Below are 22,079 nucleotides of genomic sequence, written 5' to 3'. Positions count from 1 at the left end.
TGCATATTGTGGCTGAATGTGAGATATTGGGATCTCCCAGTATTCAAGGGGCACCTCACAGTCAGCCAAGCCAGAGATTCTAGATGCTTCTCGGATCTTTGTGCTTGTTCGCACCATCTACTTGTCATTGTGGTCACCAGAAACTTAGCAGTTGCCAAGATCTGTCAGCTCCTCGAGACAGATGAGATGGAAACTGACCCGCTGAGACATGGTTAGAAATCATTTGCATGTTAACTGTTTGCCCAAATCCTTTGTTCCTCTTGGAGAACCCAGGAACTGGGTTCACACCTTGCAAAGCCGAGGAGAGGGTCTGTGACAATGGCTCCACTCTTGTTCATATTGCACATGTTTCTGTTCATCCTTTCAGTCCCTATGTCCAGGGGCCAACCTTGTCCTTGCTTCCAGAGACAGGCGAGCTGGTTGGGACACTTTGCCCTATGTCTGGAGCCATCTGAAACAGCAGAAGGAGCAGCAGAAAAGGCCCATGCAGCTGTTTGGGTTCCCAGAAGACTATGAGTTTATTAAAGTCCTGACCTCTGGAGAAAACAGTGTCAATAAGTGTGGCTAAAGTTATTTCAGGCCACAACTAGGAGCTGGATGCTTGTCACCTGCTCTCTTTGTGCTGAGCCCTGGGAGAAAGGCACTGGTCAAAAGCACACATCCATGGCACCTTTTCTCTTTGTTCTCCATGGAGTCAGAGATCTTGAGAATGCAAGCATCATCCCTTTCCTGAGATGGGTGATTTAGGAAGCAGACCAGACCCGTGGAGAGAAGTACAAAAGCTGAGATGCCTGATGCATTGACAAATTCCTTCCAGTAGAAGCCAGGAACTAATTTTGTCACCAAAGCAAAAACCTGGGGTAGAGTAGTAAGAAATACCCACCTTTCTATCCAGGCTTTTCTCACTCTTCTGGGAGACCTCTCCTTCTCTACAGTGGGCTAATGAGTCCAACTCTCAGAGAGCAATGGGCTAAATGAGTCTCTTCTAGGAGAAACTAAAAACTCTTACCTCATCTTTCAGTTCCCACCTGTAAGTTCCATCCCTGTTTTGGGGAGAAGTTACCGTGTTACCTATATCTTTCGAGTCAGAAGCAAGACTTTCTAGATTTAAATTATAAGATTCTAAAAATATGAGCATAAAGATCAAATGTAAGCAAGTAAAATGTAACATATTAAAAACCAGTCTGCTCCTTTACTGATAAGCAAGAAAAGTCAAGCTTAGAATATTTCTGGCCAAACAAACACTGCAGTGGCCGAAGTGAGATCTGTAGACCCACCCGAGTGGGATCAGGTTTTATAACAGAAATTGAGAAAAATATCGATTCCATGCACAGTTTATAACTATGTTTTTCTGTAAGGGATTAGATTTAGTTATCAGGAGATAATTGTAAAATGAACTTAATTGAAGACAGAAGACAATCTCACTGTTTCCCCACAGGAAGTCTTGACTTTGCTCTTCAGGTACCAATATTTCTATTGAGCGCATTTAAGTTATGGCCACAGAATCGTTTACAGGGCTCTCTTTCTAAAGGGGATTTGTTTAGCCGCTCACCTCCTTCACATCCCCCCACCTGCAGCTCAACAGGAAGAACTGAAAAGGAGCTGACGGTGCCTGACACCATCACTGAGTGGAAGGCCGGAGCCCTCTGCCTGTCCAATGACACTGGACTTGCCCTCTCTCCTGTGGTGTCTTTCCAAGCCTTCCAGCCCTTCTTCGTGGAGCTCACGATGCCCTACTCTGTGATTCGTGGAGAAGCCTTCACACTCAAGGCCACCGTGCTGAACTACCTCCAAAAGTGCATCCGGGTAGAGATTTATTTTCTCAGTCAAGCACAGGCAGATTAAAAGAAAGTTACATTCTTTTCTTTTGTTTTGCTTTGCTTTTGTTTGTTTTTGTTTTATGTTTTGAGACAAGGTTTCACTGTGCCCTTTGGTGCCTGTCCTGGAACTTGCTCTGTAAACTAGGTTGGCCTTGAACTCACAGAGATCCACCTTCCTCTGCCTCCCAAGTGCTGGGATTAAAGGCATGAGACACCTGGCTGAAAGTTGTATTCTTAGAAATACCAAAAAATTTCAAAAAAATAAAAAAGTAAACCTATGTCCTGTCTACAAATATGGTCAATAGAGAAAAACTATTATGCACGTATTCAGAGATTATGAAAATGGATATCTCTAAGAGTCAACCAACAAAGACAAGTTTCTGACATTGATCACCATCCTTTAAGGTCAAGTCATTTGTACAATAGAAAGATTTCTGACCCCAGCAAGCATCGCCCTACCCCGTCTCGTGTTTTAGAGTTGGTGCACTCAGCTTCTGTCTTCTTACATGTTAGTTCTTAGTGCGCTCATTATACATAATTTCATTTAAAAAGCTGTTTTGTACATCTTGCCTCAGCCCAAACCAGAACTACTTAAAGACTTTTATGTAGTGACTGAGCTGGAAAGTAGTCACGCAGGAGTCCCAGAAAGAGCGCTCCCCCAGGCAATAGCCCTTCGTTATCTTTCTTCTGGCTCCACCACTTATAAGACCAAGCTATCCTCCAAGGGCTGAGGTTCATCTGTGAGGTGCTAATGAAGGCAGCACAGCCCTGTGTCTATTGATGCCGTTGACATCAGGCGACATGAAGTCTAACCATCTTCAAGTATGCTTCGGTTTAAACTTGGTCTCCCTATCTTTAATTTTGCTTCTTTTTTTTTTATTTTAAAAGCGACATCTTGTTCTTTGACATATAAATAGTGAGCTTTACAAAAACTGTTCAGCTAAATTCACATAAATCCTCCTCCACAATCCAATGACCAAATTAAAAATTAGGTTACATTCTTTTTGTAGTTTACAGAAAGTGTAACTAGATAAAAACCATCTTTAATTCCCAGCTTTCAGGGCTCCTTCCCCTCTTCCCATCTTACATCCTCTCCTTTTTCTTTCTTCCTCACTTTATTGTTTTGGCTCTTTCTTCCCCCTTTTCTTTGTATTGTTTTGTCTTTCATTTTTTTTTCTACCAAATATCCCAGAAAGAGATAACTAGACATTCTATGTTCCAGTAAGTTCTAGGCCAAGAAATAGCACAATTTCAAACAATTTTAGGACTCGCAAACATTCTTAACGCGTGTGCATGTGTGTTAAACCACACCAAGAAATAATTAAAGCTACAATATTAATGACTTTTGATCACCCATGTCTATTCAAATCTATATAGAATTCTCATGATTGGTGATACATGAACTATGTGAATTTCTTCATTGAGTGTTGCTTTTACTCCCCTTGATATCTGAAAAGTACAATTGTGTTCTTAGAAACCTGTAACCATTCTAAGAAGGTGGGTGATGGGTAAAGTGTTTGCTGAAAAGCCATGGGAACACGAAGACATCTTTAATCCTAACCCTAAAAGAGCAGAGACAAGGGGCTGACTAACCATTCCAGAGAAATCAGTAAGATCCAGGTTTAGTGAGATATTCTGTCTTAAGACAATAACGTAGAAAGCAAGAGAGCCAGACAGCAATGCCATACTCCACAGTGTACATAATTTTGCTTCTTGTGTGTTTCCAGGTTGCTGTGCAGCTGGAGGCATCTCCTGATTTCCTAACTGCCCCAATGGAAAAGGAGCAAAATTCTCACTGCATCTGTTTGAACGAGCGTCACACTGTGTCCTGGGTAATAACTCCAAAGTCATTAGGTGAGCCGAGGAGTCCCAGAGGATCGGGAGTCACAGGGGAAGCCGTGTTCCTTTTCCCAGACAAAGACCCCCAGGCAGGAGGACTGATTTTCTTTGACTTGCATTCCAGAATGCCAAACACTGCCAGGTTTACTGGTGCACACCTTCAGGCCAGCCCTTAAGAAGGCAGAGACAGGGTCAACCATGAGTTCAGGCCAACCAGGGTCAATCAGGAGTTTAAAGACAGTCAGGGTCCTTCATGACTTCAAGGCCAGTCAGGGTCAATCATGAGTTCAAGGCCAGTCTTGCCCATACCACAAATAAAATAAAATACCAACCACAGCAAAAAGAAGTCTTTTCTTGTAAGATAAGGGTGCAAGGGACCCTCAGTTCCTCACCTCTACCTCTAGTGTCGCTGGCCTCTAGTAAATGTTGCTTCCATTTCAGGTCCCGTGTTTTTCCTAATCTGAAGCAAACCCTTGCAAATTCTGAGCTTGAGAGCATGGAGGAAGGGGAAATGTACTCATCTCTACTTGGCTTTTTTTTCTTTTCCTGCAAGGAAATGTGAATTTCACTGTGAGTGCAGAGGCTCTCAACTCTCAGATGCATTGTGGGAATGAGGTGCCAGTGGTCCCTGAACGTGGAAAGAAAGACACCATCATCAAGTCCCTGTTGGTTGAAGTAAGCAAACCTGCCTCCCTGAGAGAACACACTGAGTCACAGGAGAGTGGAATCAGTTAAGGGTCTGACTATTTTTAGGGTTTCAACTCTTCAACTCTTCAATTTCTTCTTCTAATGTTAAATAATGCACAGTGTATAATAAGGTTCATAATAGCATAAATATGTAGCTACTACAATAACATTAATATATGTATGTTTCACAATATTTTCATCTCTCTATTCATCACCCATTCATCCATCTATCTGTCTGTCTACTTATCATCTATCATAATTTTCTCTCTTTAATTAATTGCATTAATCTTCACTCATTTGTATTTATTCATTTATATATGTATATAATGCATAAATCCTTCCCTTAACTATAAGGATCTCTGTCCTGAAACAACACACGGACCCCTAAGGTCAATGCATTTTATCTTAACTTTTCTTTTTTTTTTTTTATCTACAGCCTGAAGGTCTAGAGAATGAAGTGGCATTCAACAGTTTCCATTGTCCAACCGGTAAAGTCTCAACCACTATAGCTAAGCTCACTTTGACTAAGACTTGTATAACATTGGAAATTCAAAGATTTTTTTTCACATTTCCCGTGGGATAAAACAAAAAGTGCCATCAGTACTGTGACAGATGAGCTAGAAAGTAGTTCCTAAAGAGGTCAGGGTGCGTTGGTGCATGCCTGTAATCCCAGCACTTGGGATGCCAAGGCAGGGAATCCAAAACAAACAAACAAAAACACCCATCCTAACCAAAGAATGCTTCCTGAAAGGCAAGGAGGCAGTTCTTCTTGTGTTCAGATTACCATCTGGTTCTTTTGACACTCATTTTTGAAGACTCTCTTTTCTCATTCTATTCTTTGCTCTTCATTGAAAGTTGTCTACACACATGTGGATTCACTTCTCATGTCTCTATACTTTTACAGCGGTCTCTCTATGTATATTTTAATGCAAATGTCATGTGATTTTAATAATGTCAGTTTTGTAATGTACTTACATACAGAGTAATGCCTTGAGTTCTGTTCTTTTTGCCCGTGATTACCTTTGCTATTTTTTTCTGCTCCCACATCTATTTTAAGGTTGTCTTTTCAATTTCTATGAAAAATGATCATGAAATTTTGAAAGAGTTGTATTAAATTTATAGATTGATTTGGGTCATACAAGCATTTTCACACTATTTTTCTAATCAATGAACATGGGATGTCTTTCTATTAATCTGTTTTATTTTTCATTTCTTTCAATGTTTCATACTTTCCAGTGTGTCTTTTTTAAAAATCTCTTATCTTAGTTAAATTTATTCCTACACATTTCCCCCCAAAACAACTAAAACCAGGATTGTTATTTAGATTTCTTTTAGATCCTGAGACCTATTTTGATTTTGTGTGTATGTGTTGCCTGCATGTGTGTCTGTGAACCACGTGTTTGCATGATATTCATGAACATAAGAGGGCATTGGATCCCTAAGACTGGAGTTAGGGATGGTTGTGGCTCAACTCCAGGTCCTCTGGAAGAGCAGCTACCAGTGAATCATCTCCCCAGTCCCTGATTCAATTTCTCTTACAGTAACAGTAATCTGCAAAAGTAAAAGTACTTCTTTTACAGATTTTTGTGTGTTGATTTTGTGCCCTGTTTATTTACTGCTTGCAATGACTTTAGAGTGGAGGTTTCCTGCAATCATCACACCAGAGTGACTGCCATCTTTCTTTATGCTTTGATTTTCTTCTTCTTCTTCTTCTTCTTCTTCTTCTTCTTCTTCTTCTTCTTCTTCTTCTTCTTCTTCTTCTTCTTCTTCTTCTTCTTCTTCTTCTTCTTNCTTCAGGAAATTCTGTGCTGGAATCCGTCCCCACTTCCTCCCCCCCCCCCTCCTCCTCCTCCTCCTCCTCCTCCTCCTCCTCCTCCTGGCAATTCCAGCCCTGTAAGTAGAAGTGGAAAAAGTAGGGTGTCCCATCTTGTTCCAGATCATAGAGAAAAGGTTTTCAAGTTTTCTCTGTCGAGTAAGTGTTGCCTTTGGTGTGTTAAGATATATTCCTCTGTACCTAATTTGGTGAGGGATTTTATCAGGAAAGTGTTTTGAATTTTGTCCAATTGTTTTTCTCCATGCAATGAAGCAGTAATGCTTTTCATCCCTCATTTTGTCACCGTGGTATGTGACAGTGACTGGCCTGTGGTGAATCACTCTTGTAACCAGAGGAATGATCCCAGTTAATCATGGTGTATGATCCATTACATGTGGCATTGAATTTAGCTTGTTGTCACATTGCTGGTTGTTGTTAAATCTGTGTTTGTAAAGACACTGGCCTGGAATTTTCTTTTCTTGTGATGCCTTTGCTAGGCAAGGCTAATCTCACAAAAATTATTGGAAATATTCCTTCTGTAATGTTTCTGGAAGACTCAGAAAGACTGGTGTTATTTCTTTAGCTAGTTCATCAAATTCAACAGTACAGTCATTAGGTTCTAGATTTTTCTTTAATGGAGATTTTTAATACCAAGTCAGTATTCTGATTCATTTTTGGTCTGTTATGATTTCCTATTTCTTTTTGATGAAGTATTGATTGATTGCAGATCTCCAGAAATGTGCCCATTCCTTCTAAATAATCTATTTGTTACTGAATAATTCTATCTTTTCTACCTGTTCGTGGTAGCTTATCTAGTTCTAATTGCCAATGGAGAATATTAGTCTTGAGATCTTCCTGCTCTTTGGGTTTGGACACTTAATACATTTTCCTCTTAGAACTGCTTTGTCTGTGGTAGGTTTGGATATTTTGTGTTTCCCTTTTCATTTGTCCCATGATGTTTTTAATTGGATCTCAATTTCTTCATCAATACACTAGTTCTTCAGGAGCTGGCTACATAATATCCACACAATCATGATTTTTTACGAGATTCTCCCTGTTGTTATTTCATGATATACTGACAAAAAGGTGATTTCATATTGTTTGATCCTGTGGCCTAAAGTATGATCTACCCCAAATAACATTTCGTGTGCTTCTGAAGAATGGGCGGTCAGGAAGAGCAAGGTCTCCCCAGAACAGAGCTCTAGATCCTCCTCCTTCAGTTGCCTAGGCTCCTGCAGGTGGTCGGGTTTCCCTTTCTGCAGCTTCCCTGATGTGAGCCCCAGGAATGGTCTTTTTAGAAAGGTCTTTAGTGTTATTTACCTCTCCTGTACTCCACACTCTATCCTACCGTCCACTTCTGACCCAGTTTAACCCTTCCTCTTCCGTTATTTCCCTTTATCCTTACCAGCGCAACCTGTCTCCCCTCCCTTGGACAGCCCTCCTTGGGGCCCCTTGGTCATTTCTTGATGTCTATGGTTATTCCAAATGAAACATACATTTGTTTGTTTAGGGCTTGTTTATAAAATCCTGTCATATCATTTGACCACATATTTGGGTATTTTGTCTTTTTTGACCTGAGTGGAGATAACGCTAATTATTTGAGGAACACACTGGGTTTTCTTTCAACCTTACCTATGGCATCTGACTTCTTATGTAACTCAACATTAATTTTATGAGAAAGAGATGATAAATACCACAATTCTTTCATTTGCCTTTTCATATATTCCTCAAGATTAAAGTGACAGCATATATTTAACCATCAATTATTATTACTCTATTTCAAGCAAATCAAAATCTTTTAATTGTTATTACTTTATTGAAAGCAAGTCAAAGTATTTTCTTCCACTTGGTTACTTTTATGTTTGCTTATTTGTCTTTTTTTTTGCAAAAATTTTGATAATAGCTTTATGAAAAGGATACATAGGAAATAACTATTATATTTTTCTATTTTATTTTATTTTTAATGAGTCAGGTACTATTCATTTCTTTACTCCTATTTTAGAAGTCTTCCATTAAAATATACTATATTCATATCTAAAAGGAAGAACATGACTTGTAGAATTTAGAACTATTTAGGGAGTTTCTCTTTGTTTATTTGTACATATGCATCTTTGCCGGATTTTCCCCTCTCATGATTGTTGAGAGAGAGTTGTGATGGTGTGCGCTACAATAGGTCCTGTTGTCCTGAGCACACCGTGTAGGCTCTGCAGTGACTGTAACGGAGCCTCTGCTTCAGCCTCAATGACCAGGCGCCTTCTTTGGAAATGCTACTTCACATCGGGGGAGAACAGATGGTTTGGGATGAATTATGACAATCTCCAAATTTCAGAAACCCCTAATATCAGAACAAAAACTTGTTTCATTTTTAAAAAGGAACAACTTTTCCGAAGTAGCTTATGTGTAAGGCACAATTCTAGTTTCCCAGCCATCAACGTCACTGAAAGACGAAGTGTGGAATGGCCTTTTCTGGTGATGATGTGCTTCTTGCCCTAGGTGCTGAGGTGTCTGAACGGATAACCCTGAAATTGCCACCAGATGTAGTCAAGGACTCTGCCCGAGCCTCTGTCACTGTTTTGGGTGAGTTCACTCCTTAGGGAATCTGTACGTTAGATTCTGCTGAATTTCTTTTTCATTAATATTTACATAGATAGATGATATGTAGAGATAGATAGATAGATGATAGATAGATAGATAGATAGATAGATAGATAGATAGATAGATAGATAGATAGATAGAAGAGATAGATAGATGATAGATAGATAGAAAGATAGAAACAGAGTTATTTGTATTTACCCAGCAAAATGGTTGTACTTTATAATTTTTGACCTTTTAAATTAAAATATATTTACACCATTTTTTTCCTTTGTCCCTTCCAACCCCTCTCAGGTACCCCCTTGCACTCTCTTCTAAATTATTACTCCTTAAAAAATTGTTGTTTCACACACACTCATAAATATATTAAAACAACTTCTCAGCCTATACAGTGTTACTTTCTATAAATGCTTTTTCGAAACAAACAAAAACAACAAGAACAATGTGGTAAGACACACCTACAATGCCAACACTTGAGAGCTCAGAGCAGAGAGATAGAGAGTTTGTGGCCAGCCTGGGTTTCACAGCAATGCTTTGTCTTAAATACATACATACATGCATGCATACATACATACATGAAAATGTAACTCTCAATGTCTTCTCCTCTTTGAATTGTTTATTGTTTCTAGTAATTCTTCTGTCCCTGAATTGCACCCTTTGCAAAATTACTCATTTTTTAACGTGGCTAATTACTCATTTCTTTTCAGTATTTCAGATCTAATCTTAAATTTTATTATTTCCCATCGCTGCCATTCTCTAGGAGATATATTGGGTTCTGCCATGCAAAACACACAGGATCTCCTTAGGATGCCCTATGGCTGTGGAGAACAGAATATGGTTCTGTTTGCTCCTAATATCTATGTCCTGGATTATCTCAATGAAACCCAGCAGCTGACCCAGAAGGTCAAGGACAAGGCCATTGATTATCTCAATATGGGTGAGTACTAGATGAGGGACTGAAAGTCGGCAGCATAGCGTCAGTTGGATTGAGTTAATTATCTTTACGATCACATATTATCCCACTGTCATGGCTACCATAATAGAAAACATTAGTGTGATTTATTTCAAAGGAACTATCTACTTTCTAAACTCCAATAAAGCATTCCAAACTCTGAACATACTATATACGGACAAAAAAAAATTAAGAAAAGTCAGAAGAGATGGCAAACATTTTCATCATCTTTCTGGCTTCCATGGGCATTCAACCTGCCATACTGTTTCACTATTGCAGGGTACCAAAGACAGTTAAACTACAAGCACCAGGACGGCTCCTACAGCACCTTTGGAGAGAAATCTGGCACTAACGGTGCCAGTACCTGGTAAGAAGCCAGTTTCCGGAGGTCTTATTTTGAACCATCACTTTATATGTACTCCAGCTATAATAGCAGCGACTCTGTCAAGTCATATGTTGTTAGATCTAGAGTGAACTATGCTACACAAAGGCACCAGTATTAGCGAGTTTAATATGATATCCAAGAACATGCATGCTAAATATGTTCCTAAAAGCCATCCTGGCCATGTTATACCAACATAGTCTCTTCTAAACCATCTCCCCTAACCCAGAAAGAGATATCGTGAGCATATCACTTGACTTCTAGATAAGCCATATCAGCTTCAGCTTCTATCATCTTTCTCAGGTCATGAGAAAGGATGAATTCTCTTACCATGAGAGAGGACGAATTCATTGGGAGAAAAGAATTAAGAATGGTGCAAAATCTTATTTTTACATTCCTAAGGAAAAACAGACTTAATGTTACTACATAGGAGGGCAGGGCATGAGAGGATTCTGCCATCTCTAGGAAGACACCTTTCAAGAGAAGGGTCTAGGACATGCTGTTTTCTCTTCAGACCATATAAACCTTTTTGACTTTTAAAAGGGCCTTCCTCAAAGAGCTAAGAAAAACAATTGGGGCTAGAAACCTACAGATTCTTTACGGCTAAGGCAATTTCTAGGCCTAAAGTCTTTTCCATGAGACTAAAGGAGAGGGCATCTCCAGCGCACACACGATTGGAAACTTCTTCCGTGTAAGGGGGTAATTCATGAAGCATGCTGATGGGAAGTGGTTCTAACGTCATGATAATGGCAAATGTACAATCACTTCCCCCTCACCCAGGCTCACAGCCTTTGTGCTGAAGAGTTTTGTTCACGCTCGAAAATATATCTTCATCCATGAAACACATACGGCACAAGCCCTCCTCTGGCTCTCCCATCAGCAGAAGGACAATGGCTGTTTCAGGAGCTCCGGGTCCCTGTTCAACAATGCAATAAAGGTGAGTCATTCCAGAGCTAGTTTTGATTTATTCCTTATAAGATCTGTGAGGACAGAGAGAAGACAATATATGGTAGAAATTACCAAGAGATCCATCAAAGAACAATAAGACCTAGACATTACCAAGAAAGAGAGGATAGAGTTCATATTTAATGTGACATAATGACTGGGGGATGGGTATTAAAAAGTGATACGTTCCACAACACAGCATCAGAAGAATAACTAATTAATAGAATTCTTAGAACTACTCTGATCTTTCTCTTGCCCATTCACAGGGAGGAGTAGATGATGAAGTTACCTTGTCTGCCTACATCACCATTGCTCTCCTGGAGATGTCGCTCCCTGTCACTGTGGGTACCACTTCATTCCCTGTGAAAAAGTGGCTCTGGATGCAGCAAAACCCTGGCCCATTGTCTGAGACTTGAGCTTTTATCACCAAAGTTAGCTTCCCTTCTTTGCAGTACAAATATTCCACAGATCCTCTTGCTCAATCAAAGAAGAAAGGTTTACGTTTTCTCAGGGAGGCTTCTGTGCTGTTTCTCTCCCATGACCATCTCCACTTCCCAAAGAATCCTAAAGATATGATTGATACCAGACTAATGATTGATAATGGATTACTTTTTTTTCCTTTTGAGAAATTTATGTATGTATGCAGTAACATGCAATCATACCCCCCCTGTATTTCCTCCCTCCAAGTCCCCTCCATTTCTTCATCAACCCCTCCCTTCCCTACTTCATGTCTTTTTTGAAAAATACAACCCACTAAGTCCAGTTGGTGCTACTCCTGTGTTCATGAGTGTGTGGCCATCCCCGAAGCATGGGACTTTGACCAGGGATTGGGCTCTTGAAAATGCATGATCCTCTCTCCCTCCAGAAACTACTAAGTACCAAGAATGCCTCAGTAGGGGGTGTAATCTGGAGAGCACCTACCCCATCTATGCCAGAATTTTGTCTGGCTTGATCATGTGTAGGTCTTGTGTCGGTAGCCCTAGCTACTGGAAGCTCATAGTCTGGTGGCTATGCCGTATTCAGTAGCGAGCATCTCACAGCACTCCTCCCTACCCTGACATCTTTTCTGTCTCCTCTTGTGTGATACCCTGAGCCTGGGTTAGGTGCGATTCCTTCTATGTATAAGAATAAACTGGAAACACGTCTTTATCTCTAGTGCCGTGTTCTACTTTGTGTGCTTCCCTGGGAAGGCCATCACCTTTGTTCACATAGCTGTTTCCTTTCTGCCTGCTTTTCTCAGGATACTGTTGTTCGCAATGCCCTCTTTTGCCTGGACACAGCCTGGAAGTCAGCAAAGGAAGGAGCCCACGGCAGCAATGTCTACACTAAGGCGCTGCTGGCCTATGCATTTGCCCTTGCTGGGAACCAGGCCATGAGGACAGAGATTCTGAAATCACTTAGTGGGGAATCTGTGAAAGAAGGTGAGAGCAGGTCTGAGATCTTTCTCCTGCCAACATTCCGGGCACCAAAAAATGCACGGTAGATTGTCCCTACCCTGCATCTTGTGACCTCTGTCCTCTCCGCTCCCTGCTGTCTATCATCTAGTTACCTACATATTCCATATAATTTTTAAAAAATCTATGACTTTAAAAATGAAATCACACATCAGAAAATAAGAAGCATCAAAGAATAAGAACAGCTTGAAGCTCAGCCTTGGAGACTCACTCCAAAGAAACTATTTGTGTGAAGCTGGGTGAGCTTCTTCTGTAAACAGGGATAAGGTTTGCCCTGCAGGTTGTTGCATTAAGTGAATAATAAATGTAAACACTTAGTGGACTGGGTGGCACATGGTAAATGTCACAGAAATACCAGCTGCCATCACTTATTACTAAAACTGCAGTCCCCAATCCACATCTGACCCTTCCTTGGTGACCTCATGAGAAAGTTCTGGCATTTTGTCTCATTACAGAATTCAGTCACGTTGACCAATCTTTCTGGTTTCATGCGATAGTTTACATACATCACAGTTTATGTGAGAAGTTAACGAAAAAGAAAATACAATACACATGCTCAATAACATTAACCATGTCCTCTTTGGTAGTGTTATGAAATGTTCTTAATATGTTGAGAAATGCTTCAGATAATGCAAAGAGCATAAAGAACAGTTAGAAAATACTGGGTAACTCATTCCCAGAATAAGAAATAAAGTATTCCCAATGCACACAAAAAAAATTCCATGTTTCATTTCCATCTTCAGAGGTTAACATTATCTTGAGTTCATTATTACAGTACATACAGGTGTATTTGTTGCATTTGTCCATAAGTAATACATTAATTTTATAGTTTTCATCTTTTCATATATGCAGTAGCATATATGTTGATATTCCTTCAGCTTCTTTTCTGTTTAATTTTTAAGTTTAAGATTATGCAAATAAACCTCCTTATCAACACCTGTGGCTTTAGCTTGTTAATTGTCACTCCTACTTATTATTGAGACAAAATCTTGCTAGGTAGCCTAAGTTAGCCTCAAACTCACAATCCTCCTGCCTCTGTCTCCCAAGTCCTGGAGAGACAGATGTGTGCTGCTATGTCAGACCCCTTGTTGAACAACCACAGTGGCTACACGGGTGCACACGCCAGCTTCTCCAAGCTATCCTTCTAGAACCGTAATGACTCACTATAGACCTGACACTTTTTGCTTTGCTGAATGTTGCCAAGTTGCTCGCCAGCATAAGCTCACTTTCCACAGCAATCCTTACCAGTTCCATCCCTTAGACAGGCATGTCCGCTTTGGGTATTTTAAAGACGAAAAGAGTTCTTGCAATCTAATGAGCATAAGCTTCTGTTATTTCATATGCTCTGTGACATTCACAGGAGACTTCTCGGGAAAGGTTTTATTAGGTATCCACTACAGTCTAGTTAAGCTCAAGATCACATCATAAACAGACTGCCCACTGCCTGTGAGAAAACTTTCTCCCAGGGCACAACCACAGTGGCTGTTTTAAGTCACAAGTAGTTAAGGGTCCTGTGACTCTACCAACAGCCCCTGCCTTGATGGGACGGAAACGTCCAGTTCACATTTATACCAAAGGGAACATAATTCTCTAAGGTTTGAAAGATTACATCTCACTTTAGCTCTGCCCTGGTTACTTTCAAACAATGATATAAATATTTAGTCATTGATGGATATCTTTTTCTCACCTCCAGACATCTCCATCCACTGGGCCAGTCCTCAGAAACCCATGGTGCCAGAGGGTATTTGGTACCAAGCTCAGGCTCCCTCTGCTGAGGTAGAGATGAGTGCCTACGTGCTCCTGGCCTATCTCACAGCCCAGCCTGCTCCCACCCAAGAGGACCTGACTGCTGCAACGCTCATTGTCAAGTGGCTCACAAAGCAGCAGAATTCGCACGGTGGCTTCTCCTCCACTCAGGTCAGATATTGGTCAGAACCTTTTACTTCACGTTTAAATGGTGAAAGACTTGCTAACTAGATAACACACACGAGAACAAAAGAGTGTCAGTGACCTGAAGGATTATAATAGACAAAAATAGTGGGGAGAAATTCAAAGACAGCTAGAAAAGTGTTCTTAGCCAACGGCACCCCACCCCGTCCCTGTATTCCCATAGTCTCCTGGTTTCAATAACAAATCCATGAGCCTACAACAGTCCTAGGGCACCAGAAGAAGGAAGGGAAAATTACCTGTCATTCTTCTTGCAGGCAGAGGCTCTCTTTTGAACTGTTAATGGGAACCCTAACTCAACATTCTCTCCTTACAGATGTGTCCATTGGTAGGTCTATGTTTAAACTAGACAGTTTTGATGTTCCCCAGACACCTCTTGGTACACAAAAATATGTGTACTAGGAACATAATGGACTGTCTTTACTCACCCAGTCTCTCAAGCAAAAACTATGGATTCCTGCATCTAACAATTCATCAGCACACGCCCAGCAAGAAGCTTCATTTTCAGAGAAAGTAGATGTTAGCATACATCTTCTCTCAGAGAAAAGAGGATGTGGAGAAATATAATCTTGCCCTTTTCTATTCCATTAAAAATAAGATTATTTTTTCCACAAGAATGAAAAAAATTATTTGATTAAAAATCATTTTCACTGATTTCTTAGAAATGTATCGTTTAAATGTACCCTCCCAGCTCAGAGTCAATGGCATTGAGAATATAAGCATGGCCAGGAGGAAGTGAACACAGGTGGTATTCTGACAAAAAGGGAGAGTCGAATGAGAAGAGCACCACAGCAGGGGGGGTGTTACTAAGCTCCCTGCTTCCTGTGGAGAAACTGAGGCCTGACTCTGAGCAGGTATAAAAGACTTTGGCTCCTCGTCAGCACAGGAGAAGTTTAATTTGGAAAGGGAACCAGACAACACTCTGACTGGTTCACAGGGCAATAGGCTCATAATGGTACAAAGGGCCTCTGTAAGTAATTAGGTGATGCTAATAAAGCATTCCATTCCCATTTACATATGTTTTCTACACCCCATACCACACACGTTTATATAGGGAGACAGAGAGAGATCAGTTTACTGTAGGGCACACAACCCAGGGCATGTTGTGATGTTATTAACCCATTATCCACCCGGGAGTTGTGATTAGTCTTTAAAGCTTAAATAAATGAAGAGGATACAAAACTAGGAAACCTAAAACCCTGTGACTGCTAACAGAACTTTGGGAAATCAGAGTTTTCCTATCTATATTAGCGCTTCTTTCATTCCATAACAAAATATCGGAGAGTAATCCCGCAAAGGAAGGAGGCTGATTTAGCTTCCAGGTTTTGATACTAAAAGCCCAGAGGACATGCAAACACATGAAATAAGGCTCTGGCACAGGCTGCCTGCCTGTAGAAGGATCAGCGGACTGTGTTCCTGCCTGGCTCCCCACACAGCTAGCTTTATACCGGAAATAACAACACACAAACTGTATTCTTTTAAATACTGCCTGGCCCATTAGTTTCAGCCTCTCATCTTGCTTTAACCCATATTTATTAATCTGTGTAGCACCACGAGGTGGTGGCTTATCAGGAAGGATCTTAACCTGCATCCATCTTGGAGAGGAGAGCTATAGCGTCTGTCTCACTGCCTTCTTCCTCCCAGTATTCTGTTCTGTCTACTCTGCCTATCTAAGTTCTGCCCTATCAGGCCAAGCAGTTGTCTTTATTAATTAACCAATGAAAGCAACAGATAGATAGAAGACCCACCTACATCACCTGCCTGCTGGCTTCCTCATCTTGTAGAGAATTGCAGTTGAGGTAACATATGTGGGAAGATGATACTCTGTTTTAAAACAGGAAGCCAGGGATCGGTGTAGGTCAGAGTTGTTCTTTTTATAGCAACGAACTAGCAAGAACTCCCTTGGATTCCCACCAGAACATAATCCCTCCCAGGAGCAATGCGGCCAGTGCATTAAGGTCCTCTGTATTAATTATGATCCTGTTGCTATGATATAGCACTATTATCAAGGAGACTGAGAGAAGGAAGGGTTTATTTGGCTTATGGTCCCAGAGGAATAAGAATCTGTCATGGCAAGGAAGTCTTGCAGCAAGGGGCAGACATGGTGGCAGGAACCTGACACTGAGAGCTCACTCTTAATGTCAAGCATGGACCAGGGAACAATGTGGTAACAATGCAAGACTTTTAACTCTCAAAATCCACCCCAGTGGCATTCTTTCCTTCAACAATGCCACACCAACGGTAAAATTCCCCCCAAACAGTGTCACCAACAGGGGAACAGACACATATTCAAATATGGGAGCCTCTGTGGGACATTTTCATTCAAACCAGAACAGCCTCCTACTTGCTTTGGTCCCCCTCCAATAGCACCGTTATGGGGAGTAAGCTTCAGACTATGGAGCAACCATAACAATCCTTGAGTGAGTGGTGCCATTCCTCTTTCAGGACACAGTGGTAGCTCTCCAAGCTTTGTCCAAATATGGAGCAGCTACTTTCACAAGAGCTAAGAAAAATGCACAAGTGACCATCTTTTCTTCAAATTTATTTTCTACAAAATTCCAAGTGAACAATGACAACCAATTATTACTGCAGACGGTCAAGTTGCCGATCGTGCCTGGGGATTACACCGCAACGATGAAAGGAGAAGGATGTGTGTACCTCCAGGTGAGACTTGGGCTGAAGAGAAGGGTCCCTGGAATTGTTCTCCCTGTAAAATCATAACCCAGCAAGCAAATGACCAAGTCAGAGAAAGAGTCAAGGCAGCTGAGGGGAATTTCAAGAAAAGGACAAAAACCGATTCCTTTTTTAAATGTTCCGTAGATATCCTTGAAATACAATGTCCTCCCGGGAGAGAAGAAGTCCCCGTTTGCTTTACGAGTGCAGACTCTACCTCGGACGAGTTATGATTGCAAAGTTTACACCAGCTTCCAGATCATACTTAACGTCAGGTAAGACTCGTTTTCATAATTCAAGGTCAAGGGGAACAGCCCATCTTCTCAGTGGAACGTCTCACTTAGAAGAACTGTTGGATAGTAAATATTTGGACCTGTTTTAAAAATAAGATATTCTTTTAAGTTTGTAAAACTGAGTTTCTCAGTAATGGACCTTATGTTGCCTGTCCGCTACCTTCCAAAGTTAATTCCCTCAAAGAATTACTTCTGATAATAAACAAACAATATCACCCTTGTCTATTACTTGAATTCCTTCTATATGATGAAGTTTTATAGTAATCTTGGTCTTCACGAAAAAAATTCTTAGAAGATTTAAATAAAAGGAAGTAGTGACTCTTCCATTGTAATTCCACTGTCAATAAGTAAATCCAGTCATATAGTATAATGTTTGGAAAACAGCAAACATATCCACAGCAATAGTCAAGTGGCCACAGGACTTATAAAAACTATCCACAGGACCCTTGTGAGTTGACTGACTGCTCTACTTAGGGAACTGTGGAAGTAAAGTGTGAATAACAAAATCCCAGTGTAGATTGGGGCCTCGAGGGCATGTCACCTTGCCAAACTTCCTTAAAACACAGGGCAAGTGAGTTCACAAATTTGAAATCCGATTCCAGACCTGGTCTCTATGAATTTACTAAGTTCTAAACAAATTCTAACACACAGCAGGCTTTTTAGGGTCCTTGGAAAATCTTACGTATACTTTGTAGAACCATGGAATAGTCAACATATAGACATAGAAAAAGAATATTAAATAATACAGGAAATCCTAAGTCTTCCTTCCCTGGATCTTCAGCTACACTGGCTGCCGTTCTGACTCCAACATGGCAATTGTTGATGTGAAGATGGTGTCTGGCTTCGTCCCCTTGAAACCAACAGCGGAGATGGTATGTTCACGATAAGCCCAAGATAGCTATTTTGCATCTGCAGACCGAGATAATATTTACTAAAATACTATTATATTAAGTCTTAAAGAATTATGCCTTCTCCAAATGAAGTGTGTTTGTGCATGTTGTGTGTGTTTAGACATCATGGCTACCAGGGAAACTTGCATTCATGTTATCTTTTTCCCCTCTTTATTTTTTTATTTTAATTCAAATATAGTTACGTCTTTTTCCTTTCCCTTTCTTTCTTCCAACCTCCCCACATTTCCTTTACTCTCTCTCAAATTCACGGCTTCTTTTTCTTTGTTATCCTTGCATATGTGTGTTTATATGTGGTAGATAAGCAGTTATGGGGCTCACAAGATCTATTGTCCTTTTCAACAGTTGTCTAATTGCATAGATCTTAGCATCTTAAGGGGACAAAGCCTAAGAAGATCAGCTGGTGAAATAATAAGAAAATGACTAATCATAAACTTCTGTGTCACAGAAGTTTAGTGAAAATGAGATTGTTTGAGGCTAGAAGGAAAAAAACAAGGGAAAAAAATCTCCTTTATGAATATTACTTGAACCTTGAAAAATGAGTAACTCTCCTTTCTTCAGATACATCAGCTCTACAAGTGCACCATATGCCATACTAATAGCATGCCCTTCGTCCAAGTTACCTTTCATTTTTACTTTTACTTTTTTGTTTATACGGGACCTTTGAAGAACTTCTATCCTCAGGGTATTTTGATGATTAAACAATTTCATTTTCCCTGGAGTCTCCAGGGCTCACATCTATTTATTAACATTTGTGGCACCTCTAATTCTTTAGGTTGAGAGTTCCGTGAATGTGAGCCGGACAGAAGTCAGTAATAACCACGTCTTGATTTACTTGGATAAGGTGAGTGCCCTGACTAATGCAAAACACATAGAAAAAAAACCCTGAAGGAACTCTCTGGAAAGTGAGCATTTGTATTTTAGAGTCATTGCCTCAATGCTAGAGACATGTGACTTCTAGCATTACAGTGACTGCCCTCTCCTTGGACATATTTTACCTGAGATTATGAGTAGAAATGCCACACTAGACTACTGGGGTATGCATACTTCCAGGCACCTGTAAGACATTCTCCATAACAGTTTTCAGTATGTCAGCCGGTGAGCGTGGAGATGCTGAATAATGCAAGGAAGTGGTTATTGTGATCAATCAGTCATCATCATCTTCATCAACAAAGTAGAGGAGAAGATACCATCAATCTCAGCTGGCACTTGGACCACACAATAGTAAAACACCAGTGGTGTAGGAGGTCCTTCTGTCTAGGTGTTGCTTTCATTGGTTGAATAAAGAAACTGCCTTGGCCTGGATAGGGCAGAACTTAGGTAGGCGGAGAAGACACAACTAAATTCTGGGAGAAAGAAAGCAGGGTCAGAGAGAGCTGCCATGGAGATGCCAGGTCAGACATGCTAAATCTTTTCCTGTAAGCCACAACCTTGTGGTGAACACAGATTAATAGAAATGGGTTAAATCAAGATGTGAGAGTTAGCCAATAGGAGGTTAGAACTAATGGGCCAGGCAGTATTTAAATGAATACAATTTCTGTGTAGCTATTTGGGGTGTAAGCTAGCTGGGTGGCCAGGACAAAGGGACCCTCTCTCCATCAACACACCAGTCCACCCACGGACTAATAATTGAAAAGACAGGTGTGACAGTACAGCTATGCAGGTCTGGATTGACAGGAATTTCAGTTGACAAAGCAGCAGTGGCTCACCCTTCTTTGGGTCTCTATCTGCATTTTTATAGGATGGAAAGACAAAACTTCACTAAACCTCTGAAATTTAAAAGATGATGTAACAGGTAGTCAACAGAAAAGGAGTACACACATGTGCACTCACATGTGTGCACACACACCACAAACAGAGCCATGCACTGGCATTGATTAATGCAGGGGTTCTCAACCTGTGGGTCACAACCCCTTTGGGGGTCACATATCAGATATCCTGCATATCAGATATTTACATTATGGCTTATAACAGTAGCAAAATTACAGTAATGAAGTAACAATGGAATAATTGTATGTTTTGGGGTCACTATAACCTGAAGAACTGTATTAAAGAGTTACAACATTAAAAAGGCTGAGAGTCACTGGACTGAGGCCTGTGTAGTGATGAAGTTATGTTGAATTTATTAGAAGTAATTTTTCTCATTTACTCTGAGGGCTTTCTACACCATACACCATGCTGTTAGCAGATAAAGCCACCACCCCCACCCCAAACCCCAATTAACACTTATCTGTCTAGTCAAAGGGAGAAGAAAGCTTCCAGGAAAGTCATTGATATCTTTTTGATTTCCAGGTGTCAAATCAGAACATAAACTTATCGTTCACCGTTCAGCAAGCTATTCTAATAAAAGACCTGAAGCCTGCCATAGTGAAAGTCTACGATTACTATGAGAAAGGTGAGTGTGAGCGGCCCGAGCAGACATCCAACCCCCGATCACAGAACTTAGGAAGGCGTTGGGTGACCCGTTAGCACTGGCATCTCATCACTTAGTGCTGTCCCCATCAGGCTGGATACTTGACTTTTCATCTCTTTACTTCTATGGGAGAAAACACATTTTAAGTGTATCAACCAGCAAAGCAAAATAGCTGCACAGTTACCTTTCTGTCAGATAAACCAATTGTAGGGCAATACGAGATTTAAGGATGAACAACAATGGCCTGTCAAGAATCTGGAGTAAAAGAAAACTGTGGCTCACTATCCCCGGAAGGATGCTCCAGGCAGCGAGCAGGGCATCAGGGGAATGACCCGGGCACTTGTGATGCAATCGCAGACACTCGTCATGAGGTCACATAATGGTGTTTGTTTCTGTTTTCCCTTTCTCTCAGATGAGTTTGCAGTCGCTCAGTACAGTGCTCCTTGCATCAAAGGTAACTAGATCACACTCCTTTACAGGATTGTCTCCCAAATTTCATTCTCCAAAAAGTTCTATGTAAACATTCTTCTTAGGAATTATTTTGCTTATATCAAATATTATTATAGAAAAACATGTGTGTTGGAGAGGCCTGATGCCTCTTCAACCCTCAGCTAGTTTGCAGCATTGCCTGTTGGGGAATTATCTACAATGGATCTCATTTTCTACTGTATTCATTGCACTGTCTTGGACACTATGCTGTTTGTACTTACAGGCAGGGGCCCATCTTAATTTTCTTTTCTTTTTACTGCGACAGGTAATGAAAATGCCTGAGGATCCATGAATAAAAAATGTTGTACTGGAGCCCTGTTCTTAGGACTTCATAAGAAAAGCAATGGTTTTGTATTTCTAGATATTTGATAAATAAAACATTTTTCATATCTATTAGTCACCATTCTTTCAGTCATCATTTTTGAAATTTCCATGCTTCCAGATCTAATACGCAATAAAAACTGATGAAAAACAAGAATGGAAGGAATTCGAAATACCAAACAGTGATACAGTGGTGTTGGTTTGAATAGGCTTTATGGGGTGGAAATGGCACAAAAAGTATCAGATCAAAGCTAGGAGAAAGTAAACCATGTTTGGTTGTGGGAATGCCTTAAGAAAGAGCCAAAGAGTATATTTTTATGAGCTAATAAAAGATTCACTTGATCGGAAATACAAAATTGGATATGTTTTATTGGAAAATAGCCTCACTGCTTGGGATTTATGTGTTCCATGAAAGGATAAATTCTGCCAAAGGGTAGTGAGAGTGACCCAGCCATTAACTTTGATGCTCAGATTCCGCAGTGGATGACTTCTAAGACTAAAGCTGTGATCCGTGCAGATGCGAGTATCTCAGAAGGAAGACTGTCTGTGAC

General features: G+C 40.5%; 1 protein-coding gene across 1 annotated transcript in view; it reads left to right on the top strand.

Moving 5' to 3' along the window:
• LOC126514905 (alpha-2-macroglobulin-like) overlaps positions 1 to 21,577 on the top strand; it is a 42,987-nt gene extending 21,410 nt beyond the window's left edge. The window contains exons 19-36 of the mRNA XM_050164134.1: positions 1,578 to 1,806; positions 3,548 to 3,674; positions 4,213 to 4,334; positions 4,783 to 4,834; positions 8,653 to 8,736; positions 9,512 to 9,688; positions 9,983 to 10,070; positions 10,866 to 11,022; positions 11,297 to 11,371; positions 12,271 to 12,451; positions 14,178 to 14,401; positions 16,877 to 17,095; positions 17,252 to 17,379; positions 18,179 to 18,269; positions 19,081 to 19,149; positions 20,598 to 20,700; positions 21,131 to 21,172; positions 21,473 to 21,577. Of these exons, the coding sequence (XP_050020091.1) occupies positions 1,578 to 1,806; positions 3,548 to 3,674; positions 4,213 to 4,334; positions 4,783 to 4,834; positions 8,653 to 8,736; positions 9,512 to 9,688; positions 9,983 to 10,070; positions 10,866 to 11,022; positions 11,297 to 11,371; positions 12,271 to 12,451; positions 14,178 to 14,401; positions 16,877 to 17,095; positions 17,252 to 17,379; positions 18,179 to 18,269; positions 19,081 to 19,149; positions 20,598 to 20,700; positions 21,131 to 21,172; positions 21,473 to 21,489 (2,185 nt within the window). The 3' untranslated portion in view covers positions 21,490 to 21,577. The remainder of the gene's footprint in view (positions 1 to 1,577; positions 1,807 to 3,547; positions 3,675 to 4,212; positions 4,335 to 4,782; positions 4,835 to 8,652; positions 8,737 to 9,511; positions 9,689 to 9,982; positions 10,071 to 10,865; positions 11,023 to 11,296; positions 11,372 to 12,270; positions 12,452 to 14,177; positions 14,402 to 16,876; positions 17,096 to 17,251; positions 17,380 to 18,178; positions 18,270 to 19,080; positions 19,150 to 20,597; positions 20,701 to 21,130; positions 21,173 to 21,472) is intronic.
• Positions 21,578 to 22,079: the final 502 nt, after the last annotated feature.

Source organism: Alexandromys fortis, unplaced genomic scaffold (assembly GCF_014885135.2).
Source record: "Alexandromys fortis isolate MF-2015 unplaced genomic scaffold, M_Fortis_MF-2015_v1.1 scaffold_150, whole genome shotgun sequence".
NCBI lineage: Eukaryota > Metazoa > Chordata > Mammalia > Rodentia > Cricetidae > Alexandromys > Alexandromys fortis.
This window is presented reverse-complemented; position numbering and strand designations above follow the sequence as displayed.